Source organism: Ursus americanus, chromosome 3 (genome assembly GCF_024610735.1).
Source record: "Ursus americanus isolate L20-20 chromosome 3, mUrsAme1.1.p, whole genome shotgun sequence".
Taxonomy (NCBI): domain Eukaryota; kingdom Metazoa; phylum Chordata; class Mammalia; order Carnivora; family Ursidae; genus Ursus; species Ursus americanus.
Genome location: NC_142129.1, coordinates 89,970,462 through 89,994,922, shown reverse-complemented (window position 1 = coordinate 89,994,922; position 24,461 = coordinate 89,970,462). Strand labels below are relative to the sequence as shown.

Genomic DNA, 24,461 nt, shown 5'->3' with positions numbered 1-24,461 from the left:
GTCTTGCTTCAAAGTAAAAGTTTAAAACCATAAAAATATAGGGTGTTTTTTTCTGGACATCTATTTCAAGTGATATATTTGTGTTAGATTCAAAGACAACACTATAGAGTTACAGAAAAATTTTCCTTTGCACAAAAAGCAACTGACAAACAATGTAGACAGAGCTCAGAAAATCAATCAATGATTAAATGGCACAAAATAGTATCTTAAGAATTTTATAATATAAGGTCTGATTAAGTATTGATATCTGAAACATCACTATATAAGTAATTACAATTAAAATATTTATCACTAGCCCCCAAGAAGAGACTACTTGTAAATATGAGTTAAAGTTTAAATTATAATCTCATCTAAATAATATAATTAAGCTATTAGCCCATTAGATTTTACCACTGAAACTGATCAAGAAAAACAGACATAGCCTTTTGGAAAACAAAACAGAGGCCAAAGAATAGACTCATTTATTTTAAAGAACAAACAAAAAAAACAAAACAACCTCACAAGAGAAAGGGCAGAGGAGAAAAGCAGCATTAGTTCTAGGGGTGCCTGGGTGGCTCAGTCAGTTAAGGGTCGGCCTTCGGCTCAGGTCATGATCCCAGAGTCCTAGGATAGAGTCCCAGAGTGGGCTCCCTGCCCAGTGGGGAGTCTGCTTCTCCTTCCCCTCCGCCCCCACTCCCTACTCATGCACTCTTACTCTCTCTCTCTCAAATAAATAAAGAAAATCTTTGGGAAAAAAAAAAAAAAGCAGCAGTAGCAGCATTAGTTCTAACTGGAAATGAACCAATAAGAAAACAAAAGCAATCAATGGTAAGCACCAAATGGAATGGCATGCCCAAAACATCAGGGGGAAAAACAAACTACAAGATCCCAGGAAGGCAATCTTCCAGTAATAAACTAGTAAGAGGCTTCCCGGAAAAGGCAGGTGTAAGTCTGGATCTTCAGGATCAGACAGGACCTCTCACAGTCAAGAGAAAGTCTAGCCACTTCCATTTTTTTGAAGCTTCCAATACATTAATTTTTTTTAAATAAAGCAATGTCAAAATTAGATAATTTAATATGTTTACATTCATCTCTCAGGTGGAGATAATGTCAGGAAACTTCACTGGAGGCCTACATGGCTTTCCTACCCAGGGCTTAAGAGAGCATCAGTGGCCTCTGGAAAGAATCAGCATGGATAGCACATGACAAGAAATAAAGACTAAAGGTCACAAACTGGGAAAACTGGCAGTTGAGAGATACTTTATTTGAACCACACACAATTTAAAGTTTTTAACTAGCTGCCATGATTTCAAAGTCTGGAGATCTCATATAAGATTTCAGACTGCTGGGGCGCCTGGGTGGCACAGCGGTTAAGCGTCTGCCTTCAGCTCAGGGCGTGATCCCGGCGTTATGGGATCGAGCCCCACATCAGGCTCCTCCGCTATGAGCCTGCTTCTTCCTCTCCCACTCCCCCTGCTTGTGTTCCCTCTCTCGCTGGCTGTCTCTATCTCTGTCGAATAAATAAATAAAATCTTTAAAAAAAAAAAATCTTTAAAAGATTTCAGACTGCTTTTCTTAAATGATATTTCCACACATTCAATCAATTCAGCAAATATTTATTGGGCACTGACCATGTCACAGACACTGCTCTAGGAAGAGCAGACACAGCAGTGAATGAAAGACCACACCCCTGCCCTCATATCCCTGCCTCTGGGGCACAATCCACGAGTACCAGCAGCATCGTTTGCTGCCCTCCCTAGTCCATGTTGCTCAGCTAGGTTACTACAGAAAGAAGAAAAAGAAAATTTATGTGCTCTTTGATTACAAAAATAAGAATAGTCTAAGTCCCAAGTCAGAAAACTATAACCAAATTTTACTTAATTAAAAAACTGGAAGAGTGCCTGGGTGTCTCAGCTGGTGAAGCATCTGCCTTCTGCTCAGTTCATGATCCCAGGGTCCTGGGATTGAGCCCCACATCAGGCTCCCCGCTCAGGGAGGAGTCTGCTTCTCCCTCTCCCTCTGCCTCTCCCCCTGCTTATGCTCTCTTTCTTTCTCTCTCAAATAAATAAATAAAATCTTTAAAAAAGAAAGGAAGGGAAGGGAAGTAAAAAGAACTGGAGAAGTGGACATGAAAAAAGACTAGTTCTCTCCTGAACTTTGAAAATCCTGCCAACTCACTTTTCCTTAGATCTGTGTTGAATAACTATCTCAAAAATCCAAAACAGTTAAACACATAATATGAACACTAAAATGCATCATGCAGAAGGGTTAAGGGAAAGAGAGCAATCAGGAAAAAAACAATGAACAACAACCTGTTAGGAACAAAGCTCGATACCATGTGTATCACTATGGGACATAAAAGCCTAGACAAAGGAAGGTACCCCCTACTGAAGAAACGAAAAAGTATAAAGGAGAAATAAGGCCTACATAAATAGGGAATAATGATCTCTAAAATTAATATAAATACAAATATTTAGACTAGTGATCAACTGAAATAGCAAGAGAAATTAGACTAGACTCTCTGTCTAGGATTAGAAGACCCAATGGCTGAAATTAGAAAGTGCCATGGTGTTGAATTCACACAATAACATAGAAATTAAAGTTTTATGAAACCTGGAAAAGAAAAAAAAGGTATTCAGCCAGAAAATAAACATTATTCAGCATGTATCACACAACAACCAAAAGTCATAAACATCACTGGCTAGGTAAATGAAGCATTCATTATATCTGGAAAGCAGGATTTGCCAGGCTCTTCTACCATCTGGAGCCTGATAAAACACAGTGTCAAATAAATACGATATAATAATATATAATATTCCCCATGCTGATCAGAGAATCTTCTGCTAATTGCTTTGGCCTCCAAAGAAATCTATTTAGCAGAAAGTTGACTCTTCTATACCATGTATCCTACTTCATAGCATTTAATCACTTATGGGAAATTAATAAGGTGATATAATTATAAACTAGTCTTTTATGAGTATTCCAGAAAGACTCACACTATTGAGGGTCAAGAACCATTTTCACTGATTTAGTAATTTTGTTCCCTATCCATAAGGATCCAACTTGAAGAATAAATAATAATGCTAAGTTTTGAAACCTTGAAGCTCTTTATAGGATGATTTGGAGAACATGGACTCTGCCCTTTACCTTCTTGTAGGCGAAAAAGAGCATACATGACACTGGTCTAAACAACTTTCAATAACAGCATTAGCTAAACACCAAAATACTATTAAGATACCAAATAAAAGTGAGAAATGTGTACACAGAATAGATTAATTTGGTGGACAACGGGGAAAGAAAAAATGGTAAAGATGTCAAATGAAAAACAAAACCAGGGGTGCCCGGGTGGCACAGCAGTTAAGCGTCTGCCTTCGGCTCAGGGCGTGATCCCGGCATTATGGGATCGAGCCCCACATCAGGCTCCTCTGCTATGAGCCTGCTTCTTCCTCTCCCACTCACTCCCCCTGCTTGTGTTCCCTCTCTCGCTGGCTGTCTCTATCTCTGTCAAATAAATAAATAAAATCTTTAAAAAAGAAAAACAAAAACAAAGAACTGATCTCAGCATCAGTGTTTCTCCCACAAAATCTTTAGAATTATAAAATGAGAAAACATTTCTTTTATTAAAAACAAAAAAGAATGACTTAGATTGGAGTATCTGGACTCCTTTTGGGAAGGACTCTGATTCCTTTTCCTTCTCTCCTTCATGTGTGTCCTACTTCTTCCCTTTTACCCACCCCTCCTCCTGGCCTTCCCTTCATCCCCCAGCAAGGCAGTGTGGCCAGGCCAACTCTAAACTCAGTCTCAATGATAAGGCTTGTGTGGGGATAAGGAGGGCCAGGACTACAGCTGAGTGCATGATATTCCTTATCAGCTGTGTGACTTTGGACAAATCGCTTCATGTCTCTGTGTCTCTGTCTTCTCATTTATAATCTAGGAATAATAAAGTGTCAGCCCATAAGGTTGTTGCAGAGATTAAATAAATTAATATAGGCAAAGTGCTGAGACCTGTGCCTGGCACTGTAAGTGCAATTTAGCATCACTGTTACTACACGGTGCATCTCAGTCTCTACTGGAGGCTTTCAGGTACGTGTGAACGGCCTGGCTGAAGCCTTAGCCCTTGGCGCTTATAAAAAGTAAGAAGAAATCATTAGTACAAGTTCAGAGGAAAATAAGGAATGGAGAAGAAAAAACAATCATTTCATTTCAATTCTCTCCTCATCCCATGTATAGATACATGGTTATTTAAAAAAAAAAAAAAAGTTAAAAACTGCGTTAGTTTGGGGTGCCTGGCTGGCTCAGCTGGAAGAACATGTGACTCCTGATCTCAGGGTTTTGAGTTCAAGCCACATGTTGGGTGTAGAGATTACTTAAAAACAAAATCTTTAAAAAAGAAAAAAATTGTATTAGTTTCTATGTTTTAAAGGGAGAAATAGATTTACCTGGTCTTTCCACTTTTATAACTTCTGCTCCAAGATCTCCTAAATTCATAGTAGCAAAAGGTCCCGCCAGTACTCTACAATATTAATAATGATAAATAATTACCACCTTGAAGATTTTTATATTCTTAATAGCTCTTAACATAGATAAGCTGATACAATGCTAGTAAGAATTTAAATTATTAAAACTGTTCAGAATAGCAATTTGGCATTATGTATTAAGAGTTTGAAAAGTATATTCCCTTGGGGTGCCTGGATGGCTCAGTTAAGCGTCTGCTTTCAGCTCAGGTCATGATCTCAGGGTCCTGGGATTGAGCCCCACATCAAAGGCCCTGCTCAGCTGGAAGTCTGCTTCTCCCTCTGCCCCTCCCCCATCATGTGCACCCGCTCTCTCTCTCTCTCTCAAATAAATAAATAAAATCTCTAAAAAAAAAATGTATATTCCCACTGATGCAGTAATTCCACTTCCACAATTCTATGCTAAGGAAGAAATCCTAAGATTTCCTGAGGCAAAGATTTATGTAAAAGGAAACCTAATTTATAATTGTGGAATATTGGGGGATGAGTAATTATGTGACAACTATATAATAAAATATCATCTTACATTTTTATCAAATTTTGAATGACATGGAAAAATACTCAAAATACAACATTATCTTTTAAATGTCAGTAAACATAATTTCTTTTTTTTAAGAATTTATTTTTTATTTGAGAGAGCAAGAGAAAGCATGAGCAGGGGTAGGGGCAGAGGGAGAAGGAGAAGCAGACTCCCCACTGAGCAAGGAGACCAATGTGGGACTCGATCCCAGGACCCTGGGATCATGACCTGAGCCAAAGTCAGATGCTTAACCAACTGAGCCACCCACCCAGGTGCTCCTAAAACTGTAATTTCAATATGGTTCTAATTTTTCTTTTTAAAAATTTATATATAAATATACAGATTGGAAAAAAATGCATAAATATACTAATTGTCTCTTAGAATAATGAAATTATAAAATTTTTTCTTTTTTGTTTTTCTTTCTAAAACTTTGATAGTAAGCATTATAATCCAAAAATAAATGCATGTTTTTTTGAAAGAAGGGGAAAATGCAATCACCAAAATATAGTTAATACAAACCTTGTTAGATCCAGAATTTTTACACCCTCCAATGGCTTCACATTGTCAGTATCTGGCAAAACACAGAAAAGATTTGAAGAGTATTGATGACTAATTTTCAGGAGGAAGAATGCAGAATTCTTCATATTCTGTTTTAAGTAATCTGTATTACTACCAAAAACATATGTTTTCCTTCACAATATTTCTGCTTCCTATGTAACACAGAAACCTTGACCTGATCCAGCTAAGTCAATGTGTAAAAATTACAACAGCTAATATCTAATTAATAAAGTCCACAGCTACACTTAAGATAGCTTGTCCGGGGGGCGGAACGTATAGGCTGAGCACAGAGGATTTTTAGGGCACTGTGTTAATATAGGTTGTAACAAATTAAAATGAACACACCACTCTGGTGGAAAGCTACTGATAAGGGGGGATTGTGTGCAGGCAAGGGATATATGGGAAATCTCTGTGCCTTCCTCTCAATTTTGCTGTAAACCTGAAACTGCTATAAAAAAAAATAAAGTCTTAAAAAAATAAACAAATAGGGGCGCCTGGGTGGCACAGCAGTTAAGCATCTACCTTTGGCTCAGGGCGTGATCCCGGCATTATGGGATCGAGCCCCACATCAGGCTCCTCCGCTATGAGCCTGCTTCTTCCTCTCCCACTCCCCCTGCTTGTGTTCCCTCTCTCGCTGGCTGCCTCTATCTCTGTCGAATAAATAAATAAAATCTTTAAAAAATAATAATAAACAAATAAAAAGTGAACTGAACAACAAAAAAGGAAAAACAAAGACCTCCAAGTATCTGTCCTACATTTAAGATAGGGAGACCATACGAATTTTTAAAAAGTTTATTCAACAATTTACAATCATATGTGTATTTCCTTTTTCTCTTCACCCACCAGCTATAAATATAGGTAGATAGGTCAATAATTATATCACTAATTCACTAAAAATATTTAACATCAACATTAAATCACAAAGTTAAATTCTTGCCAAACGGCTTACAAAGTTTAGATCATGATGACTGAGATCAAGTTGACTTTTTGGGGAGGAAATGATGAACTACTGATTCAATACATTTTTAAAATAGACTATCTTTTGGAGCAGTTTTGGATTCCGGCCCCAAAACTGAGCAGAGAGTGCAAAGAATTCCTCTGTACCTCCCCACAAGTACACAACCTCCCCCACCTTGAGCATCCCTCACCAGTGATACATTTGTTACAACTGATGAAGCTACACTGACACGTCACTATCACATAATTTAGAGTTCACTCTTGGTCTTGTATATTGTATGATTTAGACAAACACATAATAGCAAGTACCAAACATTATTATATACAGAATCGTTGCCCTAAAAATCCTCTATGCTCTCTTCATCCCTTCCTCCCCTCAGAACTCCAGAAACCAATCTTTTCACTGTATCCACAATTTGCCTCTTCCAGAACATCATATAGTTGGAATCAAACAGCAGGTAACCTTTTCAGATTGGCTTCTTTCACTCGGTAATATGCATTTAAGTTTCTTCCATGGCTCGATATATCATTCCTTTTCAGTGCTGAATAATATTCCATTACCGTGATATATGTTTATTTATCCTTCCACTACTAAAGGACACCTGGGTTGCTTTCAAGGTTTGGCAGTTATGAAGAAAGCTGCTAAAACGTTGTGTGCAGGTTTCTGTGTGGACATAAGTTTTCAACTTATCGGGGTTACTATCAAGGAGTGCAAATTACTGAATAATATGGTAAGAGTATGTTTAGTTTTCTACTCCATCTTCCAAAGCAGCTGTACCATTCTGCATTCTCACCAGCAATGAATGAGAGTTCCTCAGTTCAATACATTTTTTTAAAAATCTCAGTGCAGCTGCATCACCAGTGGAAGTTACAGAAGTCACAGATTTACACATACACCATTAGAGTCTTGAGAAGGATCACAGTGGCACAATAATTCTTAACTAGGAGGGTCCCCAGGCCACACTGCTCTAGTAAGAAATAATCAAAGTCCAGATAGCGGGCATTTTGTCCTTGAAACCAGCCAATTTATTCTTTTACAATAAGAAATTGCTATCACAGCAATAGGAAATATGTGAAGTCTATGTGACTGGTGCATTATTTTCTTGGAAACACTGATGTAGGAAACTAAATAATATGCAGAGGATAAACTGACGAGCAGAGGATCAGAAAAAGGGAAGTAACTAAAACAATGTTTAATGTGGTAAATTGTTCCAGCAATGGCCTCCAGGAATCACACTTCCAGATATCCACGCCCTTGTATATTCCCCTTCCATGTTGACTCTGGCCTTGGACGTCTGCCTTGCTTTAGCCAAGGGAACATTAGCAAACTTGATGCCCGCAGAGGCTGGAAAAGTGCTTACACAGTAGGGCTTGACTTTTTGGAACACTTCCACCTTCAGATGAAGAAGCAGAAGATGAAAGAACAAATGAAGAGAGGCTTAGCAATCCCAAGTCTGTAGCTGTCCTAGGTGAGGTCCAGACATGTGGGTGAAGCCATCTTAAAACACCCAGATCCAGCCAGGTGAGTGAGTTCAGGTGAGTCCAGCAGGACACTCACAGAATTGAGAAAAATAAGCCACTGTTGTTTTAAGCCAGTAAGTTTTGCAGTGGTTTGCTGTATAGCAATAGCTAAACAGATACAATGGCTTATGGCAGAGCGATCCTTTCAAAATGTAAAACCCATGTCATTCCCGTGCTCGAAATCCTCTAACTTAGGCTTTCTACCAGACTTAGAATGGAATCCAACATCTTCCCACAGCCCGGGATGCTGCTTGCTGTGGCCCTCTGCTACCTCTCCAGCCATGACCCCTATCACTCCCTCCCACTCTTCTCCAGCTACATTAGCTTTCTTGCAGTTCCTTGAACACACCGAACATACTTCTATTTTAAGGCCTGTGGCAGAAACAGAGATGGACCACCACCCTGAATTCCCCTTCAAAGAAAGGAATTTCTGCCCAACCTACAAGAAGCCTGGTTAACTTACAACTCCAGTATTAGCTTCCTCAAGGCCCACCTCAGCTTTCCTCAGCTGGGAGCACTCTGTTCTCAGGACAGTCCCTGGTCAAATGACCGAGCAAAGCTGGGCAGAAAGGCCTGGTCATTTCTACCACCCAATGTGGAATGTTGTTCCAGCTCTCTTTGGTGTACTGCTCTGGGACTCCCCATTGGGCTGGCAAAGAATTTGACAGGTGCAAGCACATCTGATGGATCCTCTGCCCAATCCTATTTCCTTCCTTTCCCTTTCACAGGTGTGACTCCCCAGTAAATCCTTTGTCCTTCCAACTGTCCCAACATCTCCTTTCTGGAGAATCCAAAACATGACAGGACCTTTGTCCTTGCTATTCTCTAAACCTGGAACTCTTTTCCTCCACACATTTGCATGTCTTGCTTACTTCATTCAAATTTCTGCTCAAACACCACACTCTCAGAGAAACCTTGCCTCATCATCCTATCTCAAACAGCACCCCTCTGGATCTCAGTATGGTTTAGTTTTCTTAATAACACCTACTGTTACTTCACAGTACATTATACATTTGTTTATTTATTGTACTACTTACTGTCTTTTCCACTAGAATGTGATCTCAATGAAGGCAGAACTTGTCTGTCTTGCATCTCCAGCCAGAACAGTGGCTGGCACACGGTAGGCACTCACTAAGAATTAGTTGAAGGGTCACACTGGGAAAGGGAGAGGGAGGGAGGGAGGAACTCATATACTTAACAATTCATATAATCATTGCAATGGACTGAATGTTTGTGTCCCCCCCAAAATTCATAACTTGAAATCCTAACCCCTAAAGTTATAATATTAGGAAGTGGGACCTTTGGGAGGTAATTAGGTCTTGAGGGTGGAACCGTCATGAATGGAATTAGTACCCTTATATAATGAGCCCCAGAGAACTTCCTTGCGCCCTTTCCACCATGCGAAGACACAGCAGGAAGTCAGCTGTCCTCAACCCAGAAGAGGATCTCACCAGAATCCACCATGCTGGCATTCTGATCTCACATTTCTAGCCTCCAGAACCATGAGAAACAACTGTCTGTTGTGTTTAAGTCTGTGATCACCTATTATAGCAGCCCAAACTTACTAAGATCATTAAAAGAGACCAGAATCTTCAAAGCCAGATAGCTAATTTTTCTCTAACCGGACAGGGCTTGAATAGGGTAGGAAAAGACAAAGTTAGGGGCACCTGAGTGGCTCAGTTGGTTAAGGGTCCAACTCTTAAATTTCGGCTCAAGTCACGATCTCACGCTGGTGAGATCAAGCCCCAAACAGGCTCTGCGCTCAGCGAGAAGTATGCTTGAGATTCCCTCTCTCTCCCCCTCTGCCCCTCCCCCTGTTCTCATGTTCTCTCCCTAAAATAAAAAACTAAATCTTAAAAAAAAAAAAAGAAAAAAGAGAAGAAAAGAAAAGGTCACTGTCAAACAAAAACACAGTGAAAATGCTCTGCCAAAGAATTCAATGGGCATTTGGAGGTACAGGTAAGCTTAGCAGCTAGAATGGAAAGGAAAATCAGACAGAGAAAGAGAAGAAGCTGAGGAAAAATGGCAGAAGAAAAACTACCAGGAAAAAATTTCCATTAACGAGACAGCTAACAGACCTTTTTTATAATATACTACAAAGAGTTAGTATTAGATTTTACATTACATGTGGTACCTACCCAAAATTACCAAATTAATTCAGTAAGGCCTAGCACAAACCCAAGTACCTTGTGTGAGTGGTTCTTTTTTTTTTTTTTTTTTTAATTTATTTGAGAGAGAGCAAGTGAGCGAGAACACAAGCAGGGTGAAGGGCAGAGGGAGAAGCAGGCTCCCCGCTGAGCAGGAAGCCCGATGTGGGACTTGATCCCGAGACTCCAGGATCATGACCTGAGCAAAGGAAGACACTTAACAGACTGAGCCACCTAGGTGCCCTGTGTGAGTGGTTCTTGGGAAGAGTTTTAAAAAGAGGATGAGTTGGAGCTGGGGCAGAGTGGATAGAATGGGTACACGAGGTAGGACATAAGTAAAAGCTCCCATTAAACAACCTTTGTCCCTACTATGTGCTAATCATTCTATGAAGATACAGCATGAGAGGCATCATATCCCTTCCTCCTCAAGTACTCCAAGATCTACCAGGGAAAACTGAGACATACAATTACTATTATGATTAAGAGCACTACCCCTAGGTTCAAAATGTTACTCTATTTACTAACTTGTAATCTTGTTCCACCTTGATTTCCCCATCTGTAACACAGGGATAATACTGGCACCTATCTCATAAGGATACTAAAAAATTAAATGAAACATTGCTTTACAAGCATTTAGCCATGGTGCTCACTAAATGTCAGCTACTGTCAGTATCATTTCTATCTTCTCCCCAAACTTGCTCCTATGTTCCTTAATTCAGTAAATGGCACTCCTACCCACTCAGTTACCCAAGTCAAAAACCCAAACAAAATTCTTGAGCCCTCTCTCTTTTTGCACCCCTTAAATTTAATAAAGAACCACTTATTGCATATTCTTTCTGAAAAATATCTCTTGACTTGCTTCTCTTCTCTCATCCTCACTGCCACCATTATAGCTCAGGTCACCATCAACTCTCTCCTGAATTACTCTAACAACCTACTAATTCTTCTGCCGGGCTTCGATCTTGGCTCTCCTCATAACAACCTCCAAAACCGGGCCTGGGTAGCTCAGTCGGTTAAGCATACAACTTGATCTCAGCTCAGGTCTTGATTTCAGGGTCATGAGTTCAAACCCTTCATTGGACTCCACGCTGGCCGTGGAGCCTACATTTAAAAAAAAAAGAAAAGAAAAGAAAAAGAAAAAGAAAAAGCACCCACCATAATGCTGCCAGAATTACTTTTCAAAATGTAAATCAGCCAATCTTTGCAACAATATCTGTTTCTCATTGCTCTCTTCCCTATCTCAGCTAATGGCATCATTAACTTCATCATCTTCCCAGACATGTCTTCTTCTTCACTCCCCACATTCAATCAGCCATCAATTTTCTGTTAAATCTGCTCTCTTCTTCCCCAATTCCCTGGTACTGCCTCTACTCAGGCCTTCGTCATTTCTTGTCCCAACTGCCTGCAAAAGCATCTTAACCTATTTCTGCCTAACCTTTGTCCCCACCAATTCATTCTCAACATTGCTTCCAGAGTAATCTTCCAAAATGAAGAACCCATTATGCCACTCTCTTGTTCAATCACACATTCACTCATGGTCCCTTCCCTCATGAAGCTAACAGTCTATTCTAAAACTGCAAACAAAGCTATTGTTCATGGTTTCACTCCTGTCCACCTTTTCTATTTCAAACTGCAAAAAAAGAAATGTCTTACTAGCCATACTCTTCCAAATCTCTCACACTTCTGGGCCACTGTACATGCTCTTTCCTTTGACTGTAATAATCCTCCACCCTGTCTCACCTAGACAAGTCCTTCCATCTTTCATAAGTCAGCATTCTTAGAAGGTATTCCTGCTCATCACAGCAACCTGAGCAAGTCTTTGTCAATAGCATTTTTCTGAATTATGACTTACTAGTTAGTCTTGATCAGATGATAAACTCTTGAGAAAAGAGACTTTATATTTCCAATATCGAATACCAGCACCTGATATGTAGTAAGAACTCAATAAATGCTTGTGGAAGGAAAGAAAGGACAGAAAGGAGGGGGGAAAGTCCTCACATTTTGCCACAATGTATTAATAGATTGACATAATGGAACATTATAAAAAATACATGTAGTCCCACTGCAGCAATTATAAGTAGGGTTTCTTGGTGACCACGATGGATGCTGCAATGTTTTATAACGTAATCTCAGAAGTGACATATTATCACTGCTGCCATATGCTATCAGTCACACAGGCCTAACAGTGCAGTGTTAGGGAGTGCTCACACAAGGGTGTATGAGGAGGTAAGGATCATTGCAGCCATCTTGGAAACTGGGTAATACACTCGAAGTGCTTTTGATTTGTATTTCCATGATGACAAGTGGTGATGAGCTTATTGGCCATTATCATATCTTTTTTACTAAACATCTGCTTCAAACTTTTGCCCATTTTAATTCAGTTCCCTTAATGAGTCTACACACCATTGCTTCAAGCACCCTTACCATCCTTGTCACTTAACACACTGCAACATAAACATCAAGCTGATGGAGAGAGGCTATTCAGTTTTGTCCCCTATAAAATCAGGATGCCTAACTTCAAATTCATTGCTACCCAACAACCATCTCTTCCCAAAACAGCTACTGCAAATCTTCTCCACTTGATAAGCCTCCAAATCCCTTTCTTCTCTAGCTTTCATGTCAAATAACATTGGAAAATCCTTCTTTGGGGAAGAATTTATCAACCCAAGAGAAAATAACTAAAAATACTGATAGTAGCCATTCATACATAAAGGTCCAGCCATATCACCCTATATTGAAATTTGTCAATCAAGAAGCCTTATTTTAGTGTGCTAGGGCTGCCATAACAAAATACCATAGAATGAGGGCCTTAAACAACAGAAATCCTTTTCTCACAGTTCTAGAGGCTAGAAGTCCAAGACCAAGGTGTCAGGAGGTTTAGCTTCTCCTGAAGCCTCTCTCCTTCATTTGCAGATGGCCACCTCCTTGCTGCCTCTTCACATGGTCATCCCTCTGTGCACTACATCCCTGATATCTCTCCTAACCTCTTCTTATAAAGACACCAATCAGCAAGTACCCACCAGAACAGCCTCATTTTAACTTAAATTATCTCTTTAAGGGACTTACCTCCAAAAACAGTCACATTCTGAGGTATAGGGGGTGAGAACACCAACATATGCATTTGGGGAGACACAATTCAGCCCATAACAAAGCTCTACCCATGCATGCAGTTTCCAATCAATTCTTTTAATATCTATCTCTCATCATGTAGGAGAACAGCCCAAAATCAGCAAGATACAGGGAAAACCTATATCAAGAAAGAAAGAGGGGCACCTAGGTGGCTCAGTTGGATAAGCGGCTGCCTTCGGCTCAGGTCATGATTCCAGGGTCCTCAGATGGAGTCCCTCATCCAGCACCCTGCTCAGTGGGGAGTCTGCTTCTCCCTCTGCCCCTTCCCCCTGCTTGTGTGCTCTCTCACGCACACAAAAATAAATAAAAATTCTTAAAATAAAAAAGAGAGAGAGACCAAACCAAACATGAAAAAGAAACTCAGAGCAAACTCATATAAGGCAGGTAAAAGAATTTTTTAAAACTACTGTTATGATTCCATCAATATGACATTCTGGAAAAGGCAAACAAGAGAGACAGATAAGAGCTGGGAGAGACTAGGGATGAAGAGAGACAATGACTGCAAATTTTGAGGGGTGAGGGAAGTGTTCTTTTTTTATTTTTTAATGTTATGTTAGTCACCATACAGTACATCATTAGTTTTTGATGTAGTGTTCCATGATTCATTGTTTGCGTGTAACACTCAGTGCTCCATGTGATATGTGCTGAGGGAAGTGTTCTATACCTTAACTATGGTGATGATTACATGACTCTATATGTTTGTTCAAACTCATAGAAGTATATACCAAAAAGAATTTTACTGTATGCAAATTTTACCTCCATAAAAAATTATCAATATTATCAGAAACATGAAGAACTTGCACCTATAAAACAGAAAAAGATACTTGTAAAAAAAATTTTAGAGAATAAAAACATGATCTTGGAACTTTAAAAAAAGAAGAATGAAAATGTAAGAGAAAGGCAAAAAGATAAAGATAAGATGGGGTACCTGGGTGGCTCAGTTGGTCAAGCAGCCAACTCTTGATTTCAACTCAGGTCATGATCTCAGGGTCCTGGGATGGAGCCCCCATTTCAGGATCCCTGCTCAGTGGGAAGTCTGCTTAAGGATTCTCTCTCTCTCCCTTTGCCCCTCCCCCAACACACTTGCACACACTCTCTCTCAAATAGATAATCTTTTTAAAAAAAATATAAAGATAAGAAAATCACCCAGACAGAACAAAAAGAAATATTAAAAGTGAAAAATGGAGAAGAGGGAGAAAAAATAAAGAATAAGCCCAGGAATTCTGATAATACAGGTTTCTCAAAGAGTGAACAGCAAAAAACAGAAGAGAGAACATTAATAAACAATTCAGAAAAAGTTCACAGAACTGAAGGGCATGAATTTCCATACTGAAAGGGCCCTCTGCATGCCCTGCACAGATTTTTAAAAAGATACACACCATTTTGAAAAGATACATGCACCCCTATATATACTGCAGCATTATTTACAACAGCCAAGATGTGGAAACCCCCCAAGTGTCCATCAGGAGATGAACAGATAAAGAAGATGTGATACACACACACACACACACACACACACACACACACACACACACACACACACTGGAATATTACTCAGCCTTAAAAAAGGATGCAATCTTGCCTTTTGCAACAACATGGATAAATCTACAGGGTATCATGCTAAGTGAAATAAGTCAGACAGAAAGACAAATTACTTATGATTTCACCCGTACATGAAATTTAAAAGATAAAACAAATGAATAAACAAGCCAAAAGCAGAATCATACCTGTAAATACAAACTGATGGTTGCCAGAGGGAAGAGGGGATAGGCAAAATGGGCAAAGGGGAGTTGGAGATACAGGCTTCCAGCTATGAAACGAATAAGTTGTGGGAATAAAAGGCACAGCACAGGGAATATAGTCAACGATATTATAATGGCATTGTGTGGTGACAGATGGTAGCTACACTTGTGATGAGCATAGCATCAATGCACAGATTGTCAAATCACTATATTGTATACCTGAAACTAATGGAACATTTTATGTCAACTATACTAAAATTTAAAAAACTAATTTAATTAAATTAATAAAAATAAAGACACACACCAAGAATGAATAATTCATGGGAATGAAAGGTACAGCATAGGAAATACGGTAAATGGTGTTGTAATAGCATTGTATGGTGATAGACAGTAGCTACACTTGTGGTGAATATAGCATAATATATAGAGTTGTCACATCATGATATTATACACCTGAAACTAATGTAACATTATGTTTCAACTATACTTCAATAAAAAAATAAAAAATTAAAAAATGACAAAGTGCTAGACATTTAAAAAACTAAAAAACTATATTAAAAGACACACACCAAGACCCATCAATGTAAGAATTTAGAACAATAAGATTTTTTCCTCTGCCAAAAGAAGATCTGGAAACTTTCTAGGGAGAAAAAAGCATATACAAAGGACTGGCTAGCAGAATGTCCTTGAACTCAACAGTACTGGAAACTGAAACATAAAAATGGAACAAAAACCTTAAAATTTTGAGAGGAAAATATATTTCTCTTTTAAATTCTAAACCCAGTCAAGCCATGAGTCTTGTGTGAGGGTAGAAAAAGAATATTTTCAATCACGCAAATTTTCAAAAACTTTACCTTCCCATCCTTTCTTGGGAAAATTATTTCTAGAGGATATGCTCCACCAAAAACAGAACAAGAAATAAGAAAATATGGGGTCAGAAAATGGAGGATCTAAAGGAGGAGAAAGATGAAAGGAATCTTCAGGATGACAGTAAAGAAAATAACACAATAGCTGAAATATTTATACTTATGGTACAGTTGGGAATGAATTAAGGAAAGATGTTGAGAAAGTAAATAAAGAAGCCAGACAAATATTAACACAAGGGAAAACAAAAGGTGTATAAGGGCAGCAATGTAATCAAAGTATGAAGAATAACTGTATAATCATAACAATATAAATACTGCATACCGGTCTAGCAAAATTTTTTATTTGGTAAGACGGAAAGTGGATGTGTAATTGTTGGAATGGTGGTGAAAGAAAGCAAGTCTTTATCACTATAGATAATGCCTAAAAACAAAACCAAATAGTAGCATTAGAATCACATTAGTTAGAGATCTGGAGATAAAAACTGAAAGAAACAGCTGAAAGAACTGAAATTCATTGTCCCTGGGAAATGGAAAGGGGCAGAGAGACATAATTAACCTTACAGATCTCAAGCATATGTAAAATCTGGATTTTCAAAAATTAAAAAATAAAGAAGTTATGTTAAATTCATGAGCAACAGGTGAAGTATCATTTTGCTGTACTGCCCCCCGCAATGTTTTGATAAATATTGTCACCCTGAAGCTTTCCCTGATTCTTTATTTGCACACACTGCAGCAGCTTCAGAGGGAAATCACAGTCTAGTCTCATTATTCACAGATTCTATATTTGAGATTTCAACTACTCGCTAACTCCAAAATCAATACTGCAGTGCTTCTGCCGTCATCCCAGGACATGCACTGAATGCAGAAATATTTCAGTAACTCGATGCACATGTTCCCACCCGAAGTTAAAGGAGGCAACGCACTGGCCTTCTTGTTTCAGATCTCATACTATAAACAAGTGTCCTTTATGTGGTGTATTTAGTGTCTCATTTTCACATTTCTGTGCTTTTTTTGGTGATTTCACCATTTAACGTGACCCCTGAGAGTAGTGGCTAAAGTGCTGTCTCGTGTTCTTAAATGCAAGACAACTATGATGAGCCTTTTACTTTTTCTTAAGATTTTATTTATTCATCTGAGAGAGAGAGAGAGCACAAGTAGGGACAGAGGCAGAGGCAGGGGGAGAAGCAGACTCCCCCACTGAGCAGGGAGCCTGACACACAGGGCTCCATCCCAGGATCCTGGGATCATGACGTGAGCCCAAGGCAAATGCCTAACGGACTGAGCCACCCAGTGCCCCTTGTAGAGAAAATATGTGTTAGTTGAGCTTTGTTTAGGCATGACTATAACTATAGAAGTTATAATGCTATGGCCCTGAGTTCAATGTGAATGAAACAACAATATATATTAAATAAGGTGACTTTAAACAGAAACACACACTTAACAACATTATGTGTCCTAATCAGTAGTGAAAAATGTGTGACCAGAGATCTGCAGGAACTTAGTCCTCTACTTCCCCCAGGAGCAATGGTTTGGTATTCACTAATCACGTGTTCAGTTTGTAGAACATAACTGCCTCTAGTAACTAGAATTAACTGTATAAAAGAGGCAAAAGAAAGATCACTGTTAGCTCAACGAGGAAGCCCTTGACCAGCCTTTGGAAGCTTTGAAACAAAACTGAATGCCATCATCAAAACACAGTTTAGAAGGGTGGGACATAGGGGAAGAAAAGGTAAAGAAGGATTGATAAATTGATTCTAAAATTCATCTTAATGAGTATATGATCAAGAATAGCTCAGAAAAATTTTTTTGTGGAGGGAAGAATATTTAGCCTACAAGGTTAAAAAAAAAGAGTATAATTCTTAAAATATGATATTAACATACAAACAGGGGCCCCTGGGTGGTACAGCGGTTAAGCGTCTGCCTTCGGCTCAGGGCGTGATCCCGGCGTTGTGGGATCGAGCCCCACATCAGGCTCCTCCGCTATAAGCCTGCTTCTTCCTCTCCCACTCCCCCTGCTTGTGTTCCCTCTCTCGCTGGCTGTCTCTATCTCTGTCGAATAAATTAAAAAAAAAAAAAAAAAAAGAAATACATTTAGGGGTCTCTTCATCCCATAAACTTCTTTTCATTACAAATCTATTAAGAGAAGTCTATATTTCACTACCAATGCCATCTCACAGCCATAATAAATTAGTAAAACTTTGTTTAATGAAGCACAAACTTTTAAACTGAATTCATTTCACATCAGGCAATAGAATTTTACTTGTATTATCTGAGAAGACACCCAGAAAGAACTTCCAGAGCACACTGAAGTCAAAATCAATGAATGAGTTTTACACAGTGAAGAGCATGAACTCTGGAGACTGACAAGATTCGATTTCCTGCTCCGGGACTTACTCCCCACTGACCTTCAAGGTAACTTCACTTCTCTGAGCTTGTTTCCTCATCTGAAACACCTCAATCATAGAGTTTGCAAGGATTAAATGAAATGTTGCATGTAAAGTGCTCAGCATACTTTTTGGCATACAGTAATTGCCTACTAAAAGTTTACTTTTTGTCATTATTATCACTATCATATATGTATTACATAGTCACACCATCTACTAAAGTAAATAACTTATTCCAAATGTTAAAACAAGAAAAAAATGATATTTTAAGGAACAGAAAAAAAATGACTCTCAATACTCTATACTTAAGAAGGATATCTGCACATCCATAGTTTGCCAATTTGTGAAAGACAAGAATAAACTGGATGGGAATAAAGGGTGATTATAGGAGGAAAAACAGTTGGAAAGGGCATCAGTTGTTAATTTGTTGTGATATATTGAGCAGCTTGGATATCGTTCTATCTTATTTAGCCTCTAGGATTAAAAGCTATTATAAGGATATGGCTGAGCAATCATGCAAAGAAGTATAATTATAATGAAGGCACCATCAATTCTATGCTTGCCAGAGCCGCTTCTAAGACTCCCTTGGTATTTGGCCCTAAGGTTTCCAGGACACAAATAAACATGAGCAACACTAGAGTAGACATAAATGACAGATGCCCACCTCAGTGGCTCATTTGTGTGACAGCAATCATGGCATCCCTCCCCACTGTACTAGCCAACATCAAAAAAAAAAAAAGGCCAAGTCATTAAACAAACTGATCAAATATCGTATCAAATAGAACATGTAATATACACTAAAAGGATTTTTTAATTTGATATTTTACAGAGAACTTAACTACCAGAACTTAGGAGTGAGAAAGCAGAGATGGACATCTTCTCAAAGCACGTTCTCTTAATCTGCTGAAGCTTTATTTAGAATAGTTAGCAAGATGTTTTCTTTCTGGCATGTGTTAGAAGTCTTGAAAAAAAGCTCTGTTCCTAATAGTATACTTTGACAGGTAAATGCAGGAGTTTGGAGTACTTCAAAAATTAGTATCCACTGGAAGACATTCCAGGGCAAGTAGAATTTCTGAGCTGTAAAAAGGTGGTGTGGGAGTGATGCTCAAGTTACAACACAAACATACCATTTAGAGACAACCAGAGAATAGTTAGATGGGTAAAAACTTACAATAATTTATAATCCACCTCTGCTGACACCCTGTTTCTTAACAACTGTCCTTCACCTATAAGAACTTGGCTATTACTGTGGGATTTGCACTCTAACAGGTTTTGGAACCATTGGAAGCCACTATCTTAACGAAAATGTAAGAAGTTTATATGAAGAATGATGTAAAAAGATCGACAGGGGGCTTTTGAGTCTTGAGTAAAGCACACCACAAACAAAATACAAGTCAGTGCTCATCCAAAATCCCTCTGCTCTTCCTACTTCCCAGCTTTCTCCTGCAGTCAGATTGGGGTCTGGCCTGGGGTCTGGCCAATGAAATGGATAGGCACAAGTAACATAAGCCAATTCAGGCTTGACCCTTAAAAATATCCCATGAAATCATCCAGGTTTCTCTTCTACTACAGTGACCTTGGAGGCTGCAAGTTTCAAAGAGTGAAGCTAGACGTGCAAAAAAGATGTTTTTATTGTACTAAGCCACTAAGATCATGGGCTAATTTGTACTGCAGCACAACCAAGTCTATCATGACCACAAGAGACACCCAGCATTGGAGGAGAAAAATGGTAGCCTCTAAGCAATATCACAGCCTCAAAGCTAACAACTGATAAGTCTTTTTCTGGGGGAGATTGTTTTACTGTCCCTTTAGCAGCAGTCTTCAAACTGAGACATGGAAGACTTTCCTAAGAGATACATGAATCATTTTAAAGAAATCAATTTCCAGGTTTTCAACTTCCATACATATTCTTTCCTACAACTAATCAGCCTATGACTAAGCCTTCTTTCATAACCCTTCTCCCCACTAGGCTAAGGAAAAGCATATTCTTCACACATCTCAAAGCCTACTCTCACCTTAGTTCATATTATAAAATGTATTTAAGTGATAAAAACTTTTAAATATCAACGAATATGCAATGGATTGTTTTTTCAAGTCTTTTAGGAGGTAGATCACTACTACAGATTGGTATGTGGAAAGATGGAACACCACCAATTTACAGACTTTATAAATCAATTTAGAGTTATAGAATTTATAACCAAAAGTCAGCAAGCAAAAGGAAAAAAATTCGATGTTCAGGACTCCTTAATGGGCCATCCTGAAGTTAACTACTCAGATGATCAGAAGTGGTTGAACCAGAAACTGGTGGAGCAAATGATAGTTACTAACTGCTGAATATAAGTGCTCACAAACCCCAGATGCTCCTTGAACTCAATGTTGGTGATGTGGCTGTCCTCTACAAGAAGACTAACCAAAGGTAAGTTCTTTTCACAAATTAGAAAAACCCGTCCTTTCTAGAAACCGGCAAAACAGTGCTTACTCTAGGTTGTTGATGAAACGTGGTCATAAATACTTGAGGGAAATTATAATTTAATCACAGCAAAGAAGAAAATGTGTGTATGCAGGGAGTGGGGGGAAGGGTATTGCAGTATTAGACTGTCAACAGGATGAGCCCTCTTTTGACACAAAAAAAGGTACTGAGTCCTATTTTACAGAACGCTGCAAATATTTAACTAAGAGAAATGAATAGAAGGGACAGGAAGGGGCAGCCTGAAAGAAGTGTGTGGGGTGGATACGCACGTGAAAAAGAACATGTTTTACAATCTGATTTGTTTTTAACAGCTTCCAGTGGGTAATTCTTATGAGCAGGAGAGATGTCTAGAGAGAATTTAGGATGCTTTCTGTGTGAGGATCTACAGAACCCTCCCAAAAACTTCTCTTCAAGTAGTAAAGGAAAAAATTATTCTTGAAGGCTTTTAGAGTTTTGGAGGATGGAGAAGGTAAAACAAAGAGCATGTTTCCGAGTATAGAGGGAGGCCTTAAGGTGTGTTCATGTTACAAACTCTTTTAATACTGTTAATACCAATTATCAAATTGTTCATGAGAAAGGCAGTATTAACATATACTGGTACCAGCAGTGTATGAAAATGGTATTTATTCTCCACCATCTTCTATAAGCCTGGATATGATCTCTTGGTTTTGTGGGAATTTTTTTTTTTACTTCTTTGTTGCAAATTTGACAGTTCAAAATTTGCATGTCACTGTCATTTCAATTTGCATTTAATGACTTCTGAAATTAAATTCTGAAATAGTTTTTCATATATGTTCTTGTTTCATGTCTTTTCTTATAAATTATTCTTATAAGTTCTCATAAATTATTTTGCCCCATATAGTTAAGGCACATTTATCTTATTATTAATTTGTATGGATTCTTTGTGCAGTGAGAATATTAACCTTTTATCATTCACTTTTTGTGAAAGTAACTTTTCCCTATCTCTTGTTTGCTTTTTGAGTTATACTGGAACTTCGCTTTCAAAAAATCATTTTACTTTCCACCTCTGGTATTGTTTCAGGATTCCTCAAGACTACCCACACTTCCAGTGATTTGCTAAAAGGATTCACAATACTCAGAATATAGTTGTATTCGTGACTAAGGTTTATTATAGTAAAATGATATATGACAGGATCAGCAAGGGAAAAAGACAAGCAGAGTCTGGAAAAATCCATGCACAGGCTTCTTATGTTCTCTTCCTTCTGTGAGGGGCCACGCCAAGTAGCTTCTTTCTCCAGAAACAAAAAAAAAGAGCAACATGTCCAATGCTTCTGCTCTGGGAAGTCTGTTACAAACTCAGAATCTAAGGTTTTTACTGAGGGCTATTCACAAAGACATGCTCTGCTTCCCATGTACCAAAATTCCAGACTCAGAGCAAAAGGAGGTTCACCATAAATCACGAGGATTGTACAAACCATCTAGGCACCCTTATTTTAGGAAGCAGTTCAAGGGCCAAGTTCCCAGATGCCATCCAAGGTCTAAACTTCTAAAATGGTCCTTCTAAAGACAGCAGCCTGAGGGGTGCCAGGGTGGCTCAGTCGGTTAAATATCCAACTCCTGATTTCGGCTCAGGTCATGATCTCAGGGTCCTGAGATTAAGCCCAGCATCCAGCTCCACACTGGGTGTGGAGCCTGCTTGAGATTCTCTCTCTCCCTCTGCCGCTCCCACTCTCTCTCTCAAAAAATAAATAAATACATAAAAATTTCAAAAAGTAATAATAAAGACAGCAGCCTGAGGCCTGCTATGTTAACTCTTCTCTGCACAGGTACCATGCAACCCCAGATTACACAAATGCTTATGTATGGGTGGGTTTCCCATTTAAAAAGTTTTTATTTTCCTATTTAAAGATTTAAACTACCTAACGCTTATTTTTTTTCTATTTCAATATTAATATTAATTTTGCTTCTTCGATAAGCAATTAATATTTTTTCTTGCTTTCTGTTTTTTTTTAACACTTCAGGTTACCTACAAAATGTACGTATTGTTTTTATAATTGGAAAAATACGAAAATACACCTTCCAGTGAAATTAAAATTTTCTAATTTCAAGATAAAAATTTGTGTCTTGAAAACAATAGTTACACTCTCTTACATTTTCCTTCATATTGAAGTACTCTGTCAGCAATTTTATTCTCAATGAAAATTTTTTTAAGTGTGAGTTAATGCTTTAACACCTATGTTACACCTGAATAAAGAATATTAGTCTACAGGGGCACCTGGGTGACTCAGTCGGTTAAGTGTCTGCCTTCAGCTCAAGTCATGATCCCGGGGTCCTGGGATCCAGCCCCCATGTCCAGCTCCCTGCTCAGTGGGGAGCCTGCTTCTCCCTCTCCCTCTGCTTGCTGCTCCCCCTGCTTGTGCTCCCTCTCCCTCTCAGTCAAATAAATAAATAAAATCTTTAAAAATATATGAATTTTTAAAAAAGAATATTAGTCTACAAAGAAGTAATTATGTATAAAACAATTCACCCATGCTTGACTACCACCGACAATGCAAACACGCTTAGAGCTGAAAAGAAGATGATTTACAGTGAAGTTTGGCTCTCAGAGAGTCCTAAGAACAAGCTGCTTCTAATACTTGCTTTGTCAATGAAAATATTATGCAGGTTATAGGTAAGTGATCTACTGTGTTCAGTATAGGCCTAACCCTATCAATGAGTGAACTAATCACATCCTAGAGATATACTGACTTTTTCACTACTGGAAGTCTTTAACATGAAACAGCTAATAACAGGACCTCTATAAGAAAAACAGAGATAATCTGAAAGTTTAGGAAATATTAAGGTAAAGCTTATACTCTAAGTATATATACAAACATCTCTATACATAAAAATTATTAAATATATTCTCCCGTAATACAAAGTGTTTTACATCAAAAACGTATGTTTTTAATATTTACATTTATGCAGTTTTAGCCTGAGAGTAAACGCAAGGTTCTGGAGCAGAGATCAGAGTTATTATTACTTAAACCGAGAAATGTACCACTTTTCCCACACCTAATACGCCACAGGCATCATAACGAGAGCCAGTTGGTTAGGCCTATACATAGAGGGTTGTTAAACCACAGGAAGGTCCCCAAAAGTATGAATCTGGAAGTATGTATATTATAGAGGACCAACTGCTACCTTTCCCTAAGAAAGGCAGAAAAAAAGCCAATCTTCCTAATGTAAGCAAATTCTCCTTAGAAAAGGGAAGGTCTCAGAGTTCTAACCCTTTGGAATGTAAATACATGTCTCCCAGGGAAGATTAACTTCACAGGGTTTACAATCTCCATCTTGAATGTCTCCCAGGCTCTGAGTTTTATAACCCTTTGAAAAAAGAAACAAGCTTCCTGGGCATTCTCTAACAATCTAATCTCTTAACAATCTTTTAACTTCCAAGTCTTGCCCTTCAACCCAGGTTCCAGTTTTGTTGGCTTAAAAAAGCTGTGCCCGTGCAGAAACATGAAAATATACACTTTTTGATAGTACACAGTAAAACAAACCAAAACATTTATATTTGCAGCCCCTGTTAATATGTGACACCTCCTGAAATATTGGCTTTCACACCCTTTCTGGAGAGCTCTGGGAATTCTTCAGAGGTGCCCCAGAAGCCTCTTTTCAGAGGGCCATTTAGAGGTGCAGAGTGAGCAGGGCTATGAAACCCCAATTCCTGC

General features: G+C 38.5%; 1 protein-coding gene across 6 annotated transcripts in view; it reads right to left on the bottom strand.

Annotated features, from left to right (window-relative positions):
- SUGCT (succinyl-CoA:glutarate-CoA transferase) overlaps window positions 1-24,461 on the bottom strand; it is a 696,086-nt gene that overhangs the window by 668,622 nt on the left and 3,003 nt on the right. For all 6 annotated transcript variants that reach the window (XR_015724068.1, XR_006778824.2, XM_045793504.2 and 3 more), the window contains exons 2-3: window positions 5,533-5,584; window positions 4,419-4,492 (exon numbers count right to left, since the gene is read on the bottom strand). Coding sequence is in view for 4 of the 6 variants with exons in the window: in XM_045793504.2 (XP_045649460.2) it covers window positions 4,419-4,492; window positions 5,533-5,584 (126 nt within the window). In the remaining 2 variants the exon portion in view is untranslated. The remainder of the gene's footprint in view (window positions 1-4,418; window positions 4,493-5,532; window positions 5,585-24,461) is intronic.